At 41.4% G+C, this 18,166-nt stretch overlaps 1 protein-coding gene across 1 annotated transcript in view; it reads right to left on the bottom strand.

The window, feature by feature from the left end:
- LOC123022680 (probable acyl-CoA dehydrogenase 6) overlaps positions 1 to 18,166 on the bottom strand; it is a 55,473-nt gene that overhangs the window by 2,170 nt on the left and 35,137 nt on the right. The window contains exons 4-8 of the mRNA XM_044428558.1: positions 15,702 to 15,808; positions 14,369 to 14,536; positions 7,754 to 7,927; positions 5,458 to 5,619; positions 5,195 to 5,345 (exon numbers count right to left, since the gene is read on the bottom strand). Of these exons, the coding sequence (XP_044284493.1) occupies positions 5,195 to 5,345; positions 5,458 to 5,619; positions 7,754 to 7,927; positions 14,369 to 14,536; positions 15,702 to 15,808 (762 nt within the window). The remainder of the gene's footprint in view (positions 1 to 5,194; positions 5,346 to 5,457; positions 5,620 to 7,753; positions 7,928 to 14,368; positions 14,537 to 15,701; positions 15,809 to 18,166) is intronic.

Here is an 18,166-nt window from a genome sequence, read left to right on the forward strand (position 1 = left end):
GCTTCCTTAGTGCAATAACAAGATCCACCCCTAATCAGGATGACCAAACTGGGGGGAGAGAGAGATGATCCCCCAAATGATCCTGATTTGCCAGGGGAAGACTGGGTGTGTGAATTGGTATATATGTTTGTGCTTTGCTCATGCTGTGTGTGAAAAGTGTAAGCATGTAAGAGGGGAGAAAGCATGCAAGTGTGTGCCCTCACCTTCACAGGCCCTATTCACTGCCACACTGCCCACCTGTATGGCCTGCCAAGCATTTCCCAGCCACAGCTACAGTTCTCAGTCTGAAAAAGTGGTCCACCCCTGTTTTAGCTGAAAGTATTTCATTTCAGTCCAGCCTTCATGCTATGGTCTTTGGCTATTCTCAAACAGAGTAACTATAGTTTAGCATTCACTCTCATCAGTGAATAAAATTTTAGTATCTGAAAATAGTTCCTACTCCCTGATTATGTGAGTGAATGGTTAAGTATTTCAAGTATATGAAAAGATCTGAAGAATGGCCAAAAGCGATTTTGTGCATTCTTAATATGTCCTAATACAGACATGGTTAGACAATGGATTTTGTTTTCTTATGGAGCAAAATGACTGACTTTGTTTTATGCATAACCTGAAAAATACTAGTTTTGCCACTCAAAATTGGGATTCTACAACTGGAATACAAGAATTATGTAGTAACTGCAACTGGGGCTTTACTCTTTAGGCAGTACCTTTCCTCCAGTTAGTGGAACATAAGCTATCCACACATGCTTATGTTCACTTATTTTTACACTTCACACACCATCCAAAATTAAGTTAAAGCTTTGCTAATATAAAAAGAAACATGTTTCTTATCAACATTTTTTCTCTGCTTACTCAAAGAAACCTACGCATTTCATTTAAGTCTGGCGACAACTCAGTAGCAAATGGATTTAGTAAGTTCAACTGGATTTTGTAATTCAAAAATGGGGAAAGCAGCTTTTCTTTATCCTAACATTCCTAAGTGCAACCTGAAATCTGTAGGACACCTAATAAAGCTTAACCCTTTCAAGTCTGCTGCTGTTCTTTTACACTTAAGGCTGACCATACAAACTTAATGACACTAACATCAAGTCATTATCCCTGTGTTGGTGACTGATAATGCATTTGTACATTTTTTTGACTCTAGAAAAGATATTGCTTGACTGCATTTTGTATGCCTACCTTTGAAGGTTCATTTAAAGAGTTTGGCAAAATTATAATGTTCTAAATATAATGAATTAACTCAAATATAATTAAATGGCCACAGTGGCAAAACTTTAAAAACACTGAAGACATTAAAAGAATATCTGCCCCTTCCTGTTGAGTAGCTGCAGCCTCAATCATGGCTCAAAAGTAGCATTAATTAATTTGTTATGGCTGAATTAGGAAGCGGGTACTGTAAATATTTTCCAGTTTTTGTTCCACCTTACAGAGTACACTCTGGAAACTTGAGGCAAAACACAACAAGCAGCACTTTGGGGAGGCTGGTTTGCATGCTGTGCTAGCCTATTTTATGAGCAGGTTTATGACCACCTTGCAAATTAGTCTGCTTCAAATTAATGCCTTTGAGGTGGCTGAGCATGCCCAGCACACGCAGAATAAATGGGGGAAAGTTGCAAGGCAGTATATATTTATTTTGAGAGGTTCCTGCCTGCCAGTCTTCTGTAAAAAGCATTAATTTGAGCTAGACAAATTTCAAGGTAATGCTTATGCTCACCTGTTCAATTTAATTCTTAAAACTGGGAATTAAGATAAATGGTGATATCCTCATGCAATATAAGAACACAGCATGTATATCTGGAGTGGGTGATTTTCTTTCAATAACGGCTCCTTTCTTATGAGGGTTTCTTGGCTTTGATGGAACTACTTCCAGGAGGGGACAACTGAATAGCAACTCTGGATGCATGGAGAGGTACATAGGTAACGACACAGATTAGGTCAGGCAGAGGGTATGTCTTTCACCCTAAGGACTGGATTCAATTTCATGGGAGCTCTCAGGTGCATTCAGTTTGTGAGTTGGGTCAAAAATACCAGGATATTGTAGCATAAATCTCTTACTGCTAGTAACTAAGCCTTAGGAGTGGCATTTCAATCTTTTAGAATGCAGAAAAAACTTTCAAAAAAGCATCACCAAACACTATTGCAAGGAACTTGACTGGGGCAGAGCAAGGAAGCATGGCCAGCTGAGAAACCCTGGAGGGCTGGATTTAGCCCCTGGTCCTAAGGTTACCTACCCCTGCGTTTTCTCCTCACCAACAAGTTCCAATATGTTTGTTACAAGTTACGCTATTCTTAGTGCTTCTATTTTATTTCAAAATAGGTGAGCCTGTGGCCCTCCAGATGTTGGGTTGTCCACAGACAGCTCTGGCTGGCTCTGACAGGAGTCTGACCAACAACATGTGGAAGGGTGCAGGGTCTCCACACCTGCTTTATGGTAGCTAGATTCAGAATTCAGATTATTTTAATGATACTGAATGCCACATGCACATTTGAGTATATGCATAGGCTGTACACCGGCATCAAGAGTTACACTAACATCTAAAGTTACAAGGGCTGAGGGGGAATTGGCCCCTTTATCTTTTCTGATGGCCTATAATTTGCTTTCTACCATCTGGGGGAAGCAAGGGACAGGATTTGCGGATTTCCATGATGCCTCCGCCACTCTTCCCTCCCTTATTGGAGCGCTGGCTCATCAATTTCAATGAATAGTGTTTCCTCAGGGTGAGGTAATGGCCACCAACTTGAATGGCTTCACCAAGGGGTTAGAGGCAGTACTACTCTCAGTACCACTTAATGGGGAACGTGAATGGGCCAAAGTCCTGCTTGCAGACTTTTTATAGGTGTCTCTTTGGGCATGGCAAGAATTGAATGCTGGACTGAACAGTCCTTGGGCAATTTCCATGTTTTTACAGAATGAAGTTTTGCATACCTGCATCTTTGCTCATATTGAGGTGGTCCAGCCCTAGAAGTGAACTGAGCAATTATGCAACTGAATGAATCAACCCAATACTACAGAATACAGTGTGACAAGGGATTCATGGATAGAAATATACAGTTAATCTATGCCAGTAAGCAATATTTCCAAAAGCTTGTATTGCCTCCAGTATCAGAATAAAAAGTGATGCAATAAGGGAATGCAACACACAGCACGGGAGTTTGGAGAGAAGTTGGCTCTTTGCAAATTGTTTCTTCCCTAGCACTTGAAAAATATTTGCCTACTGAGAGCCAATGTGGGAAGGGTCGAGCCAAGAACAGAACAGCTGATGGGATTTCTCAGTGCCTGACCAATGTATTTCCACATGAAGCAAATGACAGCCTGACTGCATCCAGAGATGCTATGGAACAGGACTGTTGCAGTAAGGCAAACTAACCTGTGTGTCAGATGCTCACTAAAGGTTGTGCAGCAAACTTGACTTCATAGTGTGATGTGAAGGGACATGCCATATGGTTAGGACAACTGAAACTTCCAGTCTTAAGAATGTCATTGCTACACCAACAACCACAACAAAGACTAAGCAAAAGTAATAAATATTGAGAAGCTATTCCTGGCCCCAGAAAAATACAGCAGGGAGTGTACATATATGTATAGTTGGTTCTTTGACTCTTCTCCATGGCTGCGGACATTTGAAGGAGGGCAACAAAAAGCTGAAGTGAATCCCATGATACTATTTGAGAAAGCAAAAATATTTTCTCTAAATCTGCATAGCAGAATGAAATTGTCGATGTTATATCACGTATGGATGCACTTCCCATTCTTTAAAGCAGTCTTCCCCAACCTGGTGTTCTCCCATTGGCCATGCTGGGTGGGATTTATCAGAGTTGCAGTTAGAGATGGGGGTGAGTTTTTTTGTTCAATGTATACACTTACCGAATTTCATGCTTTCGAACCAATACATAAAACAAATCACAGATATCCTTTGAAATTCAAACTTCTCTGAATTTTGCAGTACTCTAATTAAAGATTACATACAAAATGCATATATTATGGAAATGTGCCCACACAAATGCATATATTCATGAAAATAGTATAGAATCTGCATTATCATGAACATCTCTTCCATAATACCAGGGTGCCATGAAACTGATGGGTGGGAGTTTTAGTACAGATAAAAGCACATTTTTCTTCACATGGCACATAGTTATGGAATTCTCTATTACAAGATATCATGATGGCCACCGATGTGGATGGCTTTGAAAGGGGACTGGACAAATTCATGGAGTCTAAGGCTGTTGAAGGCTACTAAAGAAATAGTGAAGGCAGGATGCCTGTGCACACACGTTGCTGGTGAACTGGCACAGAAAGATGCTGCCACACTTGCGTCCTGATTGTGAGCTTTCCATAAACAGCTGTTGGCCACCGTCCGAACAGAACAGAATGATGAAATACATGGACTCCTGGTCCGATCCAGCATGGCTCTATTCACATGCTTTTGTTAGGAAAACTTGCAAAATGTGTATGCTGGGCAATATTGTATTGAGAAAAGTGTGTGTTACAAGTAATGAGTGCAAAAAATGTGTTCATGTGAACTTTAAAGTCTGAAAAGAACCAAATTCAATTTGAAAAAAAGAGGAATTGAAATGGACAAATTCAGCCATCCTGTGTCGTAATCCAACACATCCAGAAGGCACCACATAGGGAAGGTGGTTTGAAAGCAAGGGTTTTTCTAGTCTTCCATGGTAACCATAGCAAAAAAAAAAAGAAGAAGAAGGAAAGACCCTCTCTGACATCCTTGCTTTTTTCTTCCCCAGGAGTAACAGTAGCCTGGTCAGAATTCAAGGACTGACATAGCTGTGTCAGGGAGCACATATGGTTGAAGCAGTATTTATTACTTCTGGAACACCAATACATTGCCAGTGCCAGAGAGAACATTTGTGTTTGCCTTGCCAGCAGGATTCTGCCCCATGTGTGTTTAGATACACTTTTGGATTCCAACTGCAGAGACTAAATATCAGAATGTGATGGTGGCAGGGGGTGTAACATTTAAAAAGAAATATAACAGTGTCAGTGAATGCACAGAGTTTGTATACAGCCTGGGGAGTTGTGGGGTGTGTCAGTTCAAAGAACCTAATACTCCAACACCTTGTAGCAAACCATGAAATCTTGGTTAGCAATATGAATATGTGCAGCTATTAAATTATGTTGGAGACACACTGAAGAAGAGGTTAGACCTTATTTCATGACAAGGCATCCACTCACCTGTACGATCGACTCACTAGCACCTCATTAGTGAATCCCATTCCTCCCCAGAACTGGAGACAACGGTCTGCTACCTCTCGAGACAGACGGCCTGCCTTTAGTTTAGCCATGGATGCAAATTTGGTAACATCATGGCCACGGATGTAGAGCGCTGTAATACAAGCATAAGCCATAGATCAGGTTGCTTATTAGAGTATCCAGTTCTACTCAAATAAAAAGGCATTTTCATGTCAAGCAGACATCCAGAGCAAAACTTTACTCACCAACAGCATGATAGAGCAAGGAACGGAGAAGCTCAATCTCAGTTGCCAATTCAGCCAGACAAAAATGCACTGTTTGGTTATGAAGTATTGGCTGGTTGAATGCTTTACGTTGGCGAGTATAATCAATTGTTTCTTGTACCACATTTTCCAGCTGTTCCAAAACTATAGGAATTAGAGAAGGAAAGAGAAAAGTTGATTTACTTTATGCCCTCCTCATACAAAAAGGTGAACAATATTTCTAGGTTTGTATACCTGCCAAGGTAGGGTGCATTCACATACCCTGAAAGTATGTAGAAATACGAGTCAGAGGTATAGAAGTGTGCCTAGCAATGTGATGAAACGGCCATGTGAATGCTTCAAGTGTGCCCCAAGTCCCCATTTTTCAACTGGTCCACAGAAGCAAGGATGCAATGGCATGTTTCGACAAAACTGTGGTTAAATGATGGCTGCTTCAATTGGGTTGCTTCCTCAGGACTCTTCTTCCCTGGTAGCCAGCAGGGGCATCTGTGAACTGACTCCCTTGCAAAGCATTGTGGGCAGGAGTTAGGGTAAGAGGCGACAGAGAGCATGTGCCTTTTCTCAGGCCTGTTCCGCCACCTTTTAGTCAGCAGAAGAGCAGCAGAGACTGAAGCTTTGTTCTCCACAGCTGGGGCCCCATTAGGCTGCACAGCCTAAGCCCAAGCATTAATTTATAGCGTTAATTGCAAGAACATATAAGTGATCTCTAAAATAAAATCGTAAACATGGCATTTCCAACAGGGATTTTTAAAAAGAAAAATGCTGCATAAAAACTGTACGACAGATGGCAACGTTAGAGGTGTCCCCACCACAATGTACCAAATACGCTAATAAAACAGGAAAACGTTTTATTTTTATGGTGCTGAACAAAATGGGATGTAATTAAAAAAGGTAAAATCATCTTTTTAATATGAGATACTTTCCATAATATCCATATAATGCATATTGCTTTTGGGGTTTTAAATACAGCTTCATTCAGCATTCCCCACCACCACAAAAAAGTACATCTGCTCTCTCTCTTTTTCTGCTTTGCCATCTCTGTGTATCATCCTTTCTATTTTGTATCTTCTGTGTATGTCATGACAAGGCACAGAAGGAAGGAACTATGAACTTCAGCATATAAGGAAAAAAGCCGGGCTCAGTCCATTCAAAGTCTACCATTCTATTCACACAGTGGTAACACACAGGAAGCCCAGATGCAGGCCATGCCTGCGACCATGCCATCCCAACATCCCATGTTCCTTGGCAGCAGGTATACAAAAAGAAATCGCCTTAACCTCTGCGAATTTGTCTAAGTTATCCAGGATGGCAGACCTCACCACGTCTTGTAGTGACCAGTTCAGCGGTGTACTGTGGGGGAAAATGCTGTGTTTCTCCCCACCTTTTTCTTTCCAGCAAACCAAAACTGAAAATTCATAAAATACACTCTTTTCTTGGAGCTTAAAGAAAAGGCTTTGCTGTGAAACAGGGTATTTTCTGTGAAAGCTGTTAGCAAGTTGCATAAATCAAAGTAACAAAGCCTCCAATCTGCAGCAGGAGCGTCTGCCCATGTGAAGAGTTCTTTGTAAACTGGGGCACCTTCTTCCTCGCTTCTATTTCCGTGGGTCTTGACACCATCCTCAGGGTGGTTCATGCTCCTTTTGCCCCAGATGGTGGGAATGCCTGATGCCACATAAGGTCTTCCCATTCTGCACAGCACCGGGTCAAGGAATCACTCTTCCCACTCCCATGTTCTACATTGACTCCTCCCATGCCCAAGAAGGTATAGTTCTCTGACTAATCTCGCTTGCTAACCTAACTTTTCAGAGTCACCTGTCAACTCCTCCTCTTTTACCCTATTTATCTCACGTTCTGAAGCTGAACTGTCTGGCTGGGAATCTTGTCTTGTGAGAAAGCTGAGCCCTGTCTCCACAAGAATTACTTCCTCTTCTTCATCCTGAATCTCTCACCACTCAGGATGGTCCTGAGTTCTAACCCACTTTCTCCATACCATGCATCTCTCACATCCCTTCTCTGCTTGTCATTTTCTCCTACATTAAAGAACCAGAAATGTAACCTTTCCTTGTATGAGACAAGCTTTAGCCTCTGGATTATGCTAGCTACCCTTTTCTGCAGTTCTACCTGTGCATTAAAAAATTGGCTGTTTCTAGCAAGAAATTGGCTTTTTAAATGCCCACTGGGGAACAGTTCTGTTCTATCACTGCCTCCCCCAAAAATACCCTTTGGAAGTTCCAAAATACCCTTTGAAAGAGGCTTTGCCAAAAGGTTCATGACTTACCACTGGCTGCTCCCCACATACGTTCTTCTTGGAATTGCAACATCTGGTATGTAAAACCCATTCCTTCCTCTCCAATGAGGTATTTGCTAGGAACTCGGACATCTTCAAAAAAGATTTGTGCTGTGTCAGATGATCGCATCCCCATCTTATCGATCTTCTTGGCAACATGAACACCTAAACAAGAAGGGTCATGGAACAAGGTATAGGAAATGATTAGCTCCAAGCCAAAGTGTGATATTTTCTTAAGAGAGGCAGATAGCAGTAATTCGACTCTGTCATCCTATCTACAACTAAGACGCTCATATTTTTTAATTTATTTTTATTTATTTTCACTCCTTCATGGATCACTGCCTTGTCGTGGCGAAGGGGCTTGTGTAGCTCAATGAAGCTATGAGCTATGCCGTGCAGGGTCACCCAAGACGGACAGGTCATAGCAGAGAGCTCTGACAAAACGTGATCCACTGGAGAAGGAAATGGCAACCCACTCCAGGATCTTTGCCATGAAAACCCCATGGACAGTACCAAAAGGCAAAAAGATATGACGCCGGAAGATGTGCTCCTCAGGTTGGAAGGTGTCCAATATGCTACTGGGGAAGAGCAGAGGGCTAGTACTAGTAGCGCCAGAAAGAATGAAGCAACTGGGTCAAAGCCGAAAGGACACTCAGTTGCTGATGTATCTGGTGGTGAAAGGAGAGTCCGATGCTGCAAAGATCTATACTCCATAGGAACCTGGAATGTAAGATCCATGAATCAAGGCAAGCTGGATGTGGTCCAACAAGAGATGACAAGACTGAACATCGACATCTTAGGAATCAGTGTACTAAAATGGACAGGAATGGGTGAATTTAATTCAGATGATCATCAGGTATACTACTGCGGGCAAGAATCCCTCAGAAGAAATGGAGTAGCCTTCATAGTCAATAAAAGAGTAGGAAAAGCAGTACTGGGATACAATCTCCAAAATGACAGAATGATCTCAGTTTGAATCCAAGGCAAACCATTCAACATCACAATAGTCCAAGTCTATGCCCCAACCACTGGTGCTGAAGAGGCTGAAGTTGACCAGTTCTATGAAGGCCTACAACACCTTCTAGAATTAACTCCAAAAAATGATGTCCTTATCATCATGGGGGATTGGAATGCTAAAGTAGGAAATAACCGGAATAACAGGCAAGTTTGGCTTTGGCGTACAAAATGAAGCAGGGCACAGGCTGGTAGAATTTTGTCAAGAAAATACGATGGTCATAGCAAACACTCTTTTCCAACAACCCAAGAGATGACTCTACATATGGACATTACCAGACAGTCAACACAGAAATCAGATTGACTACGTGCTCTGCAGCCAAGGATGGAGAAGCTCTATACAATCAGTAAAAACGAGACCAGGAGCCGACTGTGGCTCAGATCATGACTTCCGGTTGCAAAATTTAGGCTTAAGTTGAAGGAAGTAGGGAAAAGCACTAGGCCAATCAGGTATGACCTAAATCATATCCCTGATGAATATACAGTAGAGGTGACAAACAGATTTAAGGAATTAGATCTGATAGACAGAGTGCCTGAAGAACTATGGGCGGAGGTTGGCAACATTGGACAAGAGGCAGCAACTAAAACCATTCCAAAGAAAAAGAAATGCAAGAAAGCAAAATGGCTGTCTGAGGAAGCTTTACAAGTAGCTGAGAAAAGAAGCGAAGTGAAAGGCAAGGGAGAAAGAGAAAGATACAAACAATTGAATGCTGAATTCCAGAGAATAGCTAGAAGAGATAAGAATGCCTTCTTAAATGAACAGTGCAAAGAAATAGAAGAAAACAATAGAATAGGGAGGACCAGAGATCTCTTCAAGAAAATTGGAGATATGAAGGGAACATTTCATGCAAAGATGGGCATGATAAAGGACCAAAATGGCAGGGACCGAACAGAGGCAGAAGAGATTAAGAAGAGGTGGCAAGATTACACAGAAGAACTATACAAGAAAGAGCTTAACGTCCCTGATAACCACGATGGGGTGGTCACTGACCTCGAGCCAGACATCCTGGAATGTGAAGTCAAATGGGTCTTAGGAAGTCTGAGCAATAACAAATCTAGTGGAGGCGACAGTATTCCAGCTGAGCTATTCAAAATCCTAAAAGATGATGCAGTAAAAGTGCTGCACTCAATATGCCAGCAAATTTGGAAAACTCAACAGTGGCCACAGGATTGGAAAAGGTCAGTTTACATTCCGATCCCAAAGAAGGGCAATGCCAAAGAATGTTCAAACTACCGCACCATTGCACTCATTTCACATGCTAGCAAAGTTATGCTCAAAATCCTACAAGCTAGGCTCCAGCAGTATGTGGACTGAGAACTACCAGAAGTACAGGCAGGATTTCAAAGAGGCAGAGGAACTAGAGATCAAATTGCCAACGTACGCTGGATCATGGCTAAAGCTAGGGAGTTCCAGAAAAACATCTACTTCTGCTTCATTGACTATGCTAAAGCCTTTGATTGTGTGGATCACAACAAATTGTGGCAAGTTCCTAAAGAGATGGGAGTACCAGACCATCTTATTTGTCTCTTGAGAAACCTATATGCGGGTCAAGAAGCAACAGTGAGAACAGGACATGGAACCACTGATTGGTTCAAAATTGAGAAAGGAGTTCGGCAAGGATGTATACTGTCGCCCTGTCTATTTAACTTATATGCAGAGCACATCATGAGAAAGGCATGGCTAGATGAATCACCAGTTGGAATTAAGATTGCTGGGAGAAATATCAACAACCTCAGATATGCAGATGATACCACTCTAATGGCAGAAAGTGAAGAGGAACTAAAGAGCCTCTTGATGTGGGTGAAGGAGGAGAGTGCAAAAGTTGGTTTGAAATTCAACTGTAAGAAAACTAAGATCATGGCATCCGGTCCTCTCACTTCCTGGCAAATAGATGGGGAAGAAATGGAGGTAGTGACAGATTTTATTTTCCTGGGCTCCAAGATCACCACAGACGGGGACTGCAGCCAAGAAATTAAAAGATGCTTGCTCCTGTGGAGGAAAGCTATGGCAAATCTAGACAGCATACTAAAAAGCAGAGATATCACCCTGCCAACAAAAGTACGTATAGTCAAGGCTATGGTTTTCCCAGTTGCAATGTATGGCTGTGAAAGCTGGACCATAAGGAAGGCTGAGCGCAAAAGGATTGAGGCCTTTGAATTGTGGTGCTGGAGGAGACTCCTGCGAGTCCCTTGGACTGCAAGGTGATCAAACCGGTCAGTCCTAGAGGAGATCAACCTTGACTGCTCTTTAGAAGGCCAGATACTGAAGATGATACTCAAATACTTTGGCCACCTAATGAGAAGGAAGGACTCCCTGGAGGAGACCCTGATGCTGTTAACAATAGATGGCAAAAGAAGAAGGGGACGGCAGAGGATAAGGTGGCTATTTGGAGTCACTGAAGCAGCTGGTGTGAGCTTAAGTGGACTCTGGGAGATGGCGGCGGACAAGAAGGCCTGGAGGAATGTTGTCCATGGGGTCGCAATGGGTCAGACACGACTTCGCGACTAACAACAAACAATTTATTTTCAATTTATATCCTGCCTTTTTCCTACAAAGGGCTCAAGGCAACTTACATCATTCTCCTCCTCCATCCTATCCCCACAACAACAACCCTGTGAGGTAGGTTGGGCTGAGAGTCTATGACTGGCCCAAAGTCACCCAGTTGGCTCCATGGCTGAGTGGGAACTAGAACCCAGATCGTCTGAGTCCCAGTCCCATGCTCTTAACCACTACACCACACTGGCTCTCCTTATCATCACAAAATGTTATGGTTAAGAAAAAACACAAGTTTCCTCCATTTCCATGTAATCCAAAATAAATAAATTAATTAATAGAATGGGATGGTGACTGTTAATTAGCTGATTAGAATTCTTGATATTTTAAAAGGTCCTGGTTTTCATAATCCTGAAAAATTAAAAGTTTTTCAGTCAGGGTTGACAGACTTGTAAACATGCTCTTGTCATAGCATCAGGCTTGGTTATACAATGCAGAAACTTTTTTCTTAAGCTGTGAAGGCAACAAAGGGTAATTAAAAATACAAGCAAAGAGCCTGAAACTATTTTTCATTTTTCACAATGTCATTTAAATATATATGAACAGCCCACACCTCTGCTGAATTCTTCAGCCCAAGCCAAGCTGAAATTTTTGCTTAGGGAAGAAAAATACTGGGATAAGTTGAGTGCTGTCAGAAGCTACATACATGCTAAAATTGTGCATTTTGAGAAAGCTGCACATATTTCAAATGAATGTTTAACAAATACAAGTTCAGGAATTTGCCATTACTTTTTGGAGAACTTGCGCTCCATTTTGAGTTCAGAGGTGTGATCACATCTTTGAGTGATTTGTACACTGAAACAAAATTCTGTCCAAGAACAAAATCACAGGTTTGTTTCAGACAGCTTGATGAAAATGTCAATCCAATGTGCGGCTGCTGTGAAAAAGGCAAAGTCCATGTCGGGCATATAGGAAAGGCACTGAAACTAGAACTGCTGGTATCACACCATCCTTATGTGAATCTATGGTGTGAGCACAGCTGAATTGCTGTGTGCAGTTCGGTTCACTGCACCTAAAAAGAATGTTATGTAGAGTTGGAAAAACAGAAAGGGCATAGGAGGGCAAAAATGATCAAGGGACTGGAACAACTCTGCTATGAGAAAGGCTAGAACATCTGGAGCTGCTTAGCTTAGGAGAAAAGAAGAAGAGAATGGGAATTATCCTTATTTATGTCATTTCTCTACTACCCATTGTTGAAGCTCCGTGGACAGACCTGACAAAGGTGTGCGAAATTATGCATGGTGTTGAGAAAGTGGATATGGAGACTGTCTTCTTCCTGTCTCATCATACTACAACAGGGTGTTATTCCATGAATCTGATTGGTGGGAGATTCAGAAAAGATTAAAGGAAATGCTTCACACAATAGCTAGTTAAACTATGAAATTCACTCCTGCAAGATGTAATGATGTTTATTTTATTTATTAGATGTATAGCCTGCCTTTAAAAAAAAAAGAACTCAAGGTGGCTTACATCATTTGCATCCTCCTGCTCTCAGTGTTATCCCTACAACCCCCCCCCACCCCACCCCCATGATAGCCAGCACTGGGCAACTTTAAAAGGGGTCTGGACACATCCATGGAGATAAGGCTATTAATGGCTCCCAGTATGCCTCTGATTAGCAGCTGCTGGGGAACATGGGCAAGAAGATGCTGTTACCTTTATGTACGTTCTGCTTGTAGATTTCCCATGAGCACCTGTTTGGCTACTCTGCTGACATCAACAACTTCCTATGCAAGGTCAATAGGATTGGCATGATGAGTTTTCCAGGGATAAACTCATCATGTTACTGATGTTGCACTAGAGCACAATTACAGTAGTGCAATGCTGTTTATCTTAGTAGTGGTGTCAAATAGGGTACTGCTCCAAATACTTCTGAGATAGTGGGCAGTGCAAACATTGCACATACCATCCATGATAACAGTGGATATGCTATTATGAACAGTATTTTGCCATAGAAAGGCAAAAGCTGAGACTGGCCCCAGATATAGCCATTGAAATCAAAGATGCTTAAATCCATTATAACTCACTCAAGTCCCATTTATTTGAATCAGTCTGTTCTAAGTATGACTAAACTCGATCCAGTACAGGAAAGCCAATTGTGGTCTTTTGTGGTGACAAAATAAGCAACAACTCTACATTCAGCTTCAAGAGACTCCGCCAATGTTATCTCGAACTGACTATCTACCTGTGCCGTTGGTCTGTGGATGCTTCCTGAACATTTTAAAGGGGCTTTTTACCTGGATTTATCTAAACCAAAGGAAAGCAATGGAAAGCTGACAGGCTGACTCTGGCTCAGGCCCCCCACCTATTGCTCCTGCCAAGTGATGATCATAAGCCAATTGTTCCAGGAGAAAAGGCAACTGTAGCTTTTATTTCCCTGCAGAAAGGGCTCTGTAGACTAGAAATAACTTCCAACTTGATGTTTCTCAACTGCTGGTTTCAGCATTGTCCACTGTCTTCCCTCATTTCCCTGTAAATATTTTGGACTATTCAACCTCTTAAAGCAATTCCAGGTTTAATCATATTTTGGAAAATAACAAAGTCACCACAATGTTTTCAGTGGACCTGAGAGTAAAAAAAATACAGCATGCATTTTTTGCACTTTCCATGATCGTGTGGTGTTTAATAGTTCTGGAGACAGCTTTGGTGGCCATCCTCCAAACTGAAGGCACACCAGACTGATAAAAACATGTTTTTGTAAGTATTAGTTTTCTTTCTCACCTGAAGCAATGTCTTAACTATTTCCACAGAGGGTTACAAATGAACACCAGAGATATTATCTAATACACTTAAAATTATATATTTCCGCAAATGAATAAAACAGATGAAAAGCTGTCAGTAAAATGTTACATTTCCTTCTTTTGTTCCCATTTCTCATTCTTTCCTGCTGATGTTCTCAAATGGTGACGTATTGTTTAGCTTCCTTTGGTTTAATACTTAGAAGAGTGTTATCATTTCAAGGCAACATTGTTTTCATTGGAAGGAAGTGTCTGGCCCCTTTGTAGTCTTTCTAGCAGGCCTAACCCTAGTTTCATTACCAGGTAGCTTCATTGGCAGGCACAGGAGAGATTTGTTTCTGTGGGGTGGCCCTTCGCTTGTGTTTGCCAACAGGCACATCCAGTCTGCCTGACACCCGGAGGTAATCCACATTTTGTCTCCATTGATAATGTAGTCATCTCCTTTTCTTACAGCCTTTGTCTTGATGCCTGTTCAAAAGTAAAAGAAGTAGTTTAGCAAGGAATGCAGATATTTAGACAAACACCAGAAAAAGGTATTCCTCGCTACGGTAGCTCTGACATAAACGTGGCAATCCAGTGTAGGTCCTCCGCAAACTGGATTGTTTCAGATGTGTTGTGCTGCTGTCTGGGAATGCTGCAAGTTGTATCCCCACACATCTGGAGGGTCCCAGGTTGGGTAAGGCTGATCTAGTGGCTCTGATCCACAAACAAAGGACCAAATGCTGGGGTTGCCCTGTCCTCTTCTATGAGCAGCACTGCTCAAGTGAAGAACATCTGCTTCCCCTCATGCAAGAAGCAGGAGAATCCTGAGTTGCTGATGCTATGAATCACATTACAAACATACATACATATGAAGTTGACTAACTATTGCTCTGACCATTAGTTAATCCAGCCTATGTTTGTCTTCTCTGACTGGCAGCAGCCTTCCAGGGCCTCAGACAGTGGTCTTTTCCAGGATCTGCTATACAGGATCGAACCTGGGACCACCTTTACGGAATTCACCTTCTCCCCTATCAGGTGCACCAAAGAGGTATGCTGTTAGTGGCCTCACTGGCCTCCATTCCTGGCAAGCCCTGCATGACCCATCTGCTTCCACATCAGGTGCAGCAGCCCAAATGACACCTGATGTGGAAGAAGGTGGGTCATGCAGGGAATGGAGACACAGAAGAGGAGTACTGGAAGCAGCTGCATAGGGATCACCAAAAATGGAGCCCTGTGTGACTGCTAGCAGCATACATGGAAGGTTGCCGGTTGTGTGACCTTCCTTTTGTGAATGTTCACAGATTTTATCTCAGCTAGGCTCACTTTGCAAGAATGGCCTAAGCATGAGAGAAAGAATGCAAATGCTAGAGGGACAAATTCTCGAAGGGTTTGCTGCAACTCTAATCTGGTTGCAAAATACCTGCTCAAGGACCCTGCCCAGGAAAGAAACATTTGCCACGTTAAAGCCTGCAGGTCCAAAGAGAACTCTGCCTCATCACTATCTCTTTCAGGTGGCCCAGGATACCTTTTCCCTGGCCTAGCAGGCTCCTCCTTTCCTGCCATTTTCTGTAAACCAAGGGAGGCAAGTATTCAATACGGAAATGGATGCTCGAAACTTTTACAAAATTCCCACACAGTCTTATATACTCACTTGCAACATCTGATCCTGCCCCAGATTCACTGACTCCTAAACAAGTCACAACATCTCCAGCTATGGCAGGAACAAGGAACTCTCTTTTCAGCTCATCGGATCCAAATCTGCAAAGCAATACATTCAAACATTTCACTTGATAGACTTTAAAAGCTATCTAGAAGACTGTTATATTATAGGATTCCTTCTCTCCAGCCAACTCCTTTTTTTTAAAGGGGAGATTAATACCTCTCCTGAAACCACCAACCACTTAGTGGTTCCCAGGCTTTACTGCAGGGATCTTTTTCCTGGTATTGTATTTCAATATCCTTCCAGCCATCTTCTATATTTAAAAAGGAAAGCAGAAACACTGCCCACTCCCCCAAGCAGAATTTTTTTTTAATTCTCCCTCTTCTTGTCAAAGAGACAGAAAATGACAGTGCCTCTTTTATAAGGAGAGGAAAAAATGTGAAAATAGGGTCAGGGCTCATTCAGCCCAGCACTAGTTTCTCCATTCTAAAAGGCTGAAATGCCTTAGTAACATGTAGTTACTTGCAGTGTTTTAAGCCAAAATAGGCTGGTATTTTTGGCTCCTTGACTCAACATTCCTAATGGATGCAGACATATGGAAACAGGAAAGCATGTGGGGGCTTTGCTGCTGCAGAGGAAGGTTTTGCTCTCTCTCACACTTCCCTTAGCATCCCTAAAGCCACAGATACAGTCTCCTAGGTGGGATTTTGTGTGCCTATAAAAGCCCTGCTGGATTTCGAAACTGAAAGATGGAGAAGGACGACTACAGGTACAAAATACACAAATTAAGAAAATAGCTGAAGATTTTTTTGTAAGGTTACACCGGAAGGAGTTTTCGATCGAGAAGGTAAAAGAATACATTCGAAAGGGAGATTTACCAAAATTACCAGAAAAGTATCAAAAAATATTGAATCAAGAAGTAACAACTATGGAAATAACAGAGGCAATCATGCGACAAAAGAACGAAAAACCCCCGGTCCGGATGGGCTACCAGCTGAATTTTACAAATCTTTTGAGGGAATTTTTGCTACCTTTCTCAAAGACATATGTAATGAAGCATTGTTAACTGCTAAAATACCAGATACCTGGACAGAGGCAAATATCACATTAATACCGAAAGAAGATAGGACTTAAAACAGATTCAAAATTACAGCCCCATATCATTATTAAATATGGACTATAAAATTTTTGCCTCTATATTGGCAGAAAGGTTGAAGAAGTTTTTAATAGACTTTATTAATCCAGACCAAAATGGTTTTCTACCTAAAAGACAAATGAAGAACAATCTGAGGACTATTTTGGATATCCTAGAATACTACGAGACACACATGGAAAAATCAGTGGCTCTACTGTTTGTAGATGCCCAGAAAGCCTTTGATAATATTAATTGGCAATTCATGATGCAACAGATGGACCAAATGGAGTTTGGGGGAAAATTTATGAATGCGATATCAAGCATCTATCAAAGACAATCAGCCAGGATTTTAATTAATGGAGAACGTACAAGGGCTATAGAGATACAAAAGGGTACAAGGCAGGGATGCCCTCTGTCACCCCTGCTGTTCATCCTGACTTTAGAGGTCTTGAATAGAAATATTAGGGATGACAAGGACATTAAAGATACTAAAATTAGGGATGAAAAGTATAAATTGCAAGCATTCACAGATGATTTGGTCTGTATAATAGAGGAACCTTTTGTAACAATCCCTAAACTTTTACAACGGATTGAAGAATATGGTGAGGTTACGGGGATGAAAATAAATAAGGAAAAAATGAAACTTTTAGTTAAAAATCTTACACAAGATCAGAAAAAAAGACTCCAAGAACAAGTGGACTTGCAGATTGTCGAAAAGGTTAAATACTTGGGAATCTATCTTACAGCTAAATGCACAACTTTGAAAGAAGACAATTATGATAAATTATTGAAAGATATTAAAGGTGAACTGGAAGGATGGGCCAATTTGCAACTGTCTTTGATGGGAAGAGTTGCACTGGTTAAAATGAACACACTGCCAAAACTTTTGTTTTTGTTCCAAATGATTCCCGTAAAAATTGATAAAAAATTTTTTGAGGATTTAAATTTCGAGATTTATTTGGAGAAAAAAGAAAGCAAGGATTAAACTGAAAATGCTTCAGGAAACCAAAAAGAATGGGGGTTTTGGTTTACCGGATTGGATGTTGTACTATCAAGCATCTATTTTAACTTGGCTAAAAGAATGGATAACCTTGCGAAATAAGAGAATTTTGTATCTTGAGGGTCATGATTTGCAAATGGGTTGGCAGGCTTATATGTGGCATGAGAAGGTTAAGTCTCATGGGACTTTTTTAAGCCACTTTATTAGAAGATCATTAATGTCAGTGTGGGAAAAGTTAAAGTCAAAATTGTATAATAAGTTACCAAGATGGCTTTCACCTATGGAAGTTTTTGTGTATCCGAATGTTTTGAATTTTGAAGG

The sequence above is a fragment of the Varanus komodoensis genome, unplaced genomic scaffold, assembly GCF_004798865.1.
Source record: "Varanus komodoensis strain SLA01 unplaced genomic scaffold, ASM479886v1 scaffold2, whole genome shotgun sequence".
Lineage (NCBI taxonomy): Eukaryota > Metazoa > Chordata > Lepidosauria > Squamata > Varanidae > Varanus > Varanus komodoensis.